Raw genomic sequence first — 6,586 nt, forward strand, 5'->3', positions numbered from 1 at the left:
GTTTTCTTGATTCTCCCCATTCTGACCGTGCTGAGACAGAACCGGAAAGTACTTTACATTTGTATCTCCGCGATGGCTGACGATGATGAACCACTTTAAAAGTACGCCTTGGCCATTCGCGTTTCTTCTTTGGAGCATCCTCTGCTCTGTTCCTTAGCCTGTTTTTTTGATTAGGCCATTTGTCTTCTTTTCGTTTAGTTCCCTCTGCTATCCACTTATGTTTCAGGAGCTGTTGTCCTTCAAGGATGTGTCTGTTGATTTCTCTCCTGAAGAGTGGGGATGCCTAGACCCTGCTCGGTGGAATTTGTATAGAAATGTGATGTTGGAGAATTACAGAAACCTTGTCTCTCTGGGTGAGGATCTCCGTCTACAGAATTCTTAATTGCCTCTTAACAGTGGATTTCCGTCCTCTGTAGACAGTATATGAGGGGCTTCCATTCTGTATGAAGGCAGTTCGTATTTCCACCCACAGAGAAGTATTTAGGGCTGTTATGGTCAGTAGAAGGTCATTTTAATTGTGTTTACCCTGAAATCTCCTTTCTTGAGGAATATCTTCAGTCTAGATCAGCAGTTCTCAACCTGTGGGTCATGATACCCTTGCAGGGCTCGAATATCAGATGTTTGCAGTATGATTCCTAACAGTCCAAGATTACAGTTATGAAGTAGCAACAAAACAATGTTATGGTTAGGGCTCACCACAACGTGAAGAACCGTATTAAAGGGTTGCATCATTAGGATGGTTGAGGACCACTGCTCTAAACCATTGTAACTGGCATGAAGCACTGTGCCTGAATCTTACATTCCATCTCCCCTTCTGCTTTGAGTTGGTCAAGTGTGCAAGCGAAGTTTAGCATCTCCAAGTTGAAAATCCCTCACACATATTCTAATGTATACGTCAGGGAATAATCGCGAAAATCATTCCTTCAAATCTCTTTTTATATTTCTTTTTTTCCAGTACAGTCCAGTCAGAGAAATGTGTTTACTTATTAGGAGACTCGTAACTGAACCACCATTCTCTGTTTGCAATACACAGGTCTTGCTGTGTGTAAGCCCTCCCTGGTCACACTGCTGGAACAGACACAAGAGCCTTGGGATGTGAAGGGACAGGAGTCAGGAACCATGTACCCAGGTAGGTAGGTATGGCACAGAAGACACAGAAAGATGCCCGGCTTTCAGACGTGGACTGGGAAGCTCTGTGTCAGTGGAGATGATTTTTCTGGAGCTGGTGTCACAGATAGTTGTGAGCTGCCATGTGGGTGCCAGGAACTGAACCCAGGTCCTATGGATGAGCTACACATGCTTGCAACTGTGAGCTATCTCTCCGGCCCTAACTGCATAACCTTTAAGTATATAAATAATGAATTAAAAGAATGGTAATGTAAAGTCTATCATCTGTTCCTGTCTCTGTGGACCAGGGCCATCCAGATAATATGCCAGTGAACCACATAGAGTTCATCAGAGTCCTTCAAATAGATTTTTGTTTTCTGTAGGGTCTTACTTTTATCTTTATCTGCTTAGGACTCCAGGGCTTAGACTGGAGGGAATTCTCTGTGGTTGAGAACAAGTCCTGCTTTTTGGGGAGGACACAAATTTGATTCTCAATGCTTAGTTTGGTGGGGAGGTCACAACTTCCCATAATCCAGGGGCTCCCTTGCTCCCTTCTGGCCTCTGCAGGTGCGTGCACATACATTCTCCTGTTCTGACTACACTGAAGTTACCTGTCAGCCCTTAGACACCTCATACATGCATCGGTCCTCTCTTTTCCTCTCCCAAGAGAGCAACTGATGTGGGAAGTAGTTTATATTTTGGGGTGACATGGAATGCTGTTTTCAGAAAAGAGGAGCTGTGGTTGATGACAAAGATAAAACAAAACAAAACAAAACAAAACAAAAAAACAAAAACAAAAAAACAAAAAACTTCCCTCAGGTGGCCTTAGTTGTTGTCCTCACTGGGGCATGTCCGTCCATGTTAAGTTCTTTGGGGATTTACCACAAAGGCAGTTGACTGTTATCTGTTGTTAGTTTCACATTTCTGTGGGGCCATGGAGAGGCTCCTCGGTCTGCTCTTCTGCCATCCCAAGGATGTGTCCTCTTGGCCTGGCTTTGATGTTAGATTTAGAAGTAAGCCACCTTAGTGTAGCAACTGAGGTGACTGGTTATTTTGTAGCTGCTGAGGTGACTGGTTATTTTGTAGCTGCTGAGGTGACTGGTTACTTTGTAACAGCTGAGGTGACTGGTTACTTTGTAACAGCTGAGGTGACTGGTTACTTTGTAACAGCTGAGGCGACTGGTTATTTTGTAGCCAGATGTGACTGGTTATTTTGTAACATCTGAGGTGACTGGTTATTTTGTAACATCTGAGGTGACTGGTTATTCTGTAACAACTGAGGTGACTGGTTATTTTATAACATCTAAGGTGACTGGTTATTTTGTGACAGCTGAGGTGACTGGTTATTTTGTAGCCACTGAGGTGACAGGTGTTTCTCATTCTCCCTAGGCTTTTCACTAGAGCAGGACAAAACAAACAAACAAAAGACATTTATTCTAAACTATGATATCTGTTATCTGTTGTTAGTTTCACATTCCTGTGGGGCCATGGAGAGGCTCCTCGGTCTGCTCTTCTGCCATCCCAAGGATGTGTCCTCTTGGCCTGGCTTTGATGTTAGATTTAGAAGTAAGCCACCTTAGTGTAGCAACTGAGGTGACTGGTTATTTTGAGAAGATTTGGGAATTATGACCTTAACAATTTGTATTAAAGAAAGACAAGAATGTAACACAGCCTTCTGATATCAGCTAACCCTTACTTGTCACAAAATTGTTCCCATTGGGGCAAAACCCTACTGATGCCAAGAGTGTGGCAAAGGCTTCAGTAATAGCTCAACTCTTAGTCGACACCAGAGAGTTCATACAGGAGAAAGGCCCTACAAATGCGCAGTTTACAGTATGGGACAACCCTGCACAACCAACAGCCCATGACCAACTGAGATCAAGAGCATACAGCATCCCAGAAAATCAGTTAAGAGACTATATGTTTGATGAAATAGCCACATCACATGTGGTAATGTAAGTTTCTACTAATGAAGTTTGGGTAATTCCTTAATGCACCTGTTCCATGCTTTAACTAGGAACTTGAACAACTGAAATGCAGCCGGACTGAACTTTGAAGCAAATGTTCATTTAGAAGGAGACTGGGCAATGAGGCTGCCATGGTTTTGGGGGCCTCATTGCTCTGCTGCTGGCTTTTGTTTTCTCTGCACCACAACATACAGCTGAACACACACAGAAGTGTTGTTGTTGTTTTGGGGTTTGTGGTGCTTTGAATATGCTTGGCCCAGGGAGGGGCACTATTAGGAGGTGTGGCCTTGTTGGAGGAAGTGTGTCACTGTTGGGGTGGGCTTTGAGACCCTCCTCCTAGCTGCTTGCAAGGCAGTCTTCTGTTTGCCTTTGGAACAAGATATAGAACTCCCACTCCTCCACCATCATGCCTGCCTGGATGCTGCCATGCTCCTGCCTTGATGATAATGGACTGAACCTCTGAACCTGTAAGCCAGCCCCAGTTAAATGTTGTCCTTTATAAGAGTTGCTTTGGTAATGGTGTCTGTTCACAGCAGTAAAACCACTTAAGACACTGTTATTAGATTTTGTTTTTTGTTTGTTTTAGTCGTTGTTTATTTGTTTTAAGACAAGGTCTCACTGTATAGCCTAGGCTATCCTGGCCCTTGTTATGGAGTCCCTGCACCCCTTGAACTTGCCTTGATCTTTCTGCTTCACCCTCTTCAGTGCTGAGCTTACAGCTCCCACACTCAGTTAACCCCCAATCAGTTCTTTTCTCCATGCACATCGCCATCGGATCCTTGGAGAATCCAACCCACGTGTAATGAAATGGGCCATTAATGAGGCTGTGAAATAACGCATGGGAGAGAAAATGCTGTTAGTCTAATGTCATTCATAGCTTTAGCCATGAAATTGTCCCTTCTCTTTCCTCTCCAGAGAATCTTTCTGACTGTAACAACTCAGCAAAAGACTTTGATCAACATGCAAAACTTACCATCCATCAGTGTGCACACCGCGAAGAGACGTCAGACAAGCAGGAAGACGGTGACGAATCAGCTTCCGATCAGCATCTCAGGGTGCGTACAGGAGACAAGGTCTACAAGTGTAAAGACTGTGGGAAAGCCTTCAAATACCGCTCAGTCCTCCACCAGCACCACATAAGTCACACGGCCGCAAGGCCCTACAAATGTAAAGAGTGCGGCAAAGCCTTCAAGAGAAGCAGAAACCTCGCTCAGCACCAGGTGACTCATAAGAGAGAGAAGCCACACAAGTGTGAAGAGTGCGGCCGAGCCTTTACCACACTTTCTGTCCTTACACAGCACCGCATCACCCACACCGGAGATAAGCCCTACCAGTGTAAAGAATGCGGCAGAGCCTTTAAATATAGCTCGACCCTCACTCAGCACGAAGTCATTCATACTGAAGCCAAACCGTACAGATGTCAGGAATGTGGCAAAGCCTTCAAGAGAAGCCACACGCTCAGTCAGCACCAGGTGACTCACAGAGGAGAGAAACCGCACAAGTGCGAAGAATGTGGGAAGGCCTTCAGCAAGCATTCGTCTCTTACCCAGCACCAGGTCATCCACACCGGAGAGAAGCCGTATCAGTGCAGAGAGTGCGGGAAGGCCTTCAAGTATCAGTCAACCCTTACCCGACACCAGATTGTTCACACGGGCGCGAAGCCCTACAAATGTCCGGAATGCGGCAAGGCCTTCAATAACAGCTCCACCCTTAGTCGGCACCAGATAATCCACACGGGAGAGAAGCCCTACAAATGTCAGGAGTGCGGCAGGGCCTTTTACTGCTCCTCCTTCTTGATCCAGCACATGAAGATTCACTTCGAGGAGATGCCCTACAGATGTAAAGAGTGTGGTAAGCCCTTCCGGCTTTCCTCCCAGCTTATCCGACACCAGAGGATCCACACTGGGGAGGAGCCCTACATCTGCAAAGAGTGTGGCAAAACCTTCAAGTATCAGTCAAACCTTACCCGTCACCAGATACTTCACACCGGCGCGAAGCCCTACAAATGTCCGGAATGCGGCAAGGCCTTCAATAACAGTTCCACGCTTACAAGACACCAGATAATCCACACGGGAGAGAAGCCCTACAAGTGTCAGGAGTGTGGCAGGGCCTTTTACTGCTCCTCCTACTTGATCCAGCACATGAAGATTCATTTCGAAGAGATTCCCTACAGATGTAAAGAGTGTGGTAAGCCCTTTAAGTGTTCTTCCCAGCTTATCCGACACCAGAGGATCCACAGCGGAGAGAAACCCTATATATGTAAGGAATGTGGCAAGGCCTTCAACTGTACCTCATACCTTACCAAGCATCAGAGGACCCACACCGGGGAGAAGCCCTACGTGTGTCAGGAGTGCGGCAAGGCCTTCAACTGTTCTTCCTATCTCTCCAAACATCAGAGAATTCATCTTGGAGACAGACTCTATAAATGTAAGGAGTGTGGCAAAGCCTATTACTTTTCCTCCCAGCTTAATCGGCATCAGAGAATTCACACCGGGGAGAAACCCTATGTGTGTCAGGAGTGTGGCAAGGCCTTCAACTGTTCTTCCTACCTTCAGAAGCATCAGCGAATCCACATTGTAGAAAAGCCCTATGTGTGTAAGGAGTGCGGCAAGGCTTTTAACTGTTCCTCATACCTTACTAAACACCAGAGGGTCCACACTGGAGACAGGTCCTACAAGTGTAGGGAGTGCGGCAAGGCCTACTACTTTTCCTCACAGCTCACGCGACATCAGAGGACTCATACCAGAGAGAAACCCTATCGATGTAAAGAATGTGGCAAGGCCTTCATTACTTCCTCCAGCCTTAAGCGACACCAGGAGACTCACACACTCTTGAAACCAAGCCACGTCTAGAATTGGTGTATGTGTATATGTGTAGAAGCGACGCCTTAATGGGAAGAGAGTTGTTCTAGGTGTTTCATAAAGGACAAAAACTCGTTCATGCACTTACTGTCTTTAAAAACTGCTGAATCTTCCGTTTGCACCAAGAGGCCCATATATAAGCAGAGACAATGCAGGTGTAAGGGATGCGGCAAAACCTTTAAAAGGTGCGTGGCGCTGTTTCAGAACTGTTACAGATGTGATAATGTGGCCTGGCCTTTGATCAAAGCCCTTCTTTGTTGGACAGTAGCAAATTCCTATTGGAAAGAGTATTATTGTCCTATGTCTAACCCCTAGAACGGTCCAATACTATACTGTAAAGCCCCTCATAAAATGAAAAGATTAATATAGCTTTCACTAATACCTCAGCAAATCCTTTTTAAAAAAAAAAAAAAAAAAGACAGGGTCTCTGTAATAGCCCTGGAACTCACTTTGTAGACCAGGCTGGCCTCAGATTCACAGAGATCTTCCTGCCTCTGCGTCCAGAGCACTGGGACAAAAGGCTGGCATCCCCGGGCCCAGCCCATACCTCAAAAATTGACGTGTATAAAGAATTATCATGGGGTTGGGGATTTAGCTCAGTGGTAGAGCGCTTGCCTAGCAAGCTCAAGGCCCTGGGTTCGGTCCTCAGCT

At 45.8% G+C, this 6,586-nt stretch overlaps 1 protein-coding gene across 1 annotated transcript; it reads left to right on the forward strand.

Moving 5' to 3' along the window:
• The first annotated feature begins 1,012 nt into the window (after nucleotides 1–1,012).
• Nucleotides 1,013–6,328, forward strand: LOC116885648 (zinc finger protein 11). The gene is made up of 2 exons (XM_032886955.1): nucleotides 1,013–1,129; nucleotides 3,990–6,328. Exons 1-2 carry the CDS (start codon nucleotides 1,120–1,122, stop codon nucleotides 5,924–5,926), a joined length of 1,947 nt encoding a protein of 648 aa, XP_032742846.1. The 5' UTR covers nucleotides 1,013–1,119; the 3' UTR covers nucleotides 5,927–6,328.
• The last annotated feature ends 258 nt before the right edge of the window (nucleotides 6,329–6,586 follow it).

The sequence above is a fragment of the Rattus rattus genome, chromosome 16 (assembly GCF_011064425.1).
Source record: "Rattus rattus isolate New Zealand chromosome 16, Rrattus_CSIRO_v1, whole genome shotgun sequence".
NCBI classification, from domain to species: Eukaryota; Metazoa; Chordata; class Mammalia; order Rodentia; family Muridae; genus Rattus; species Rattus rattus.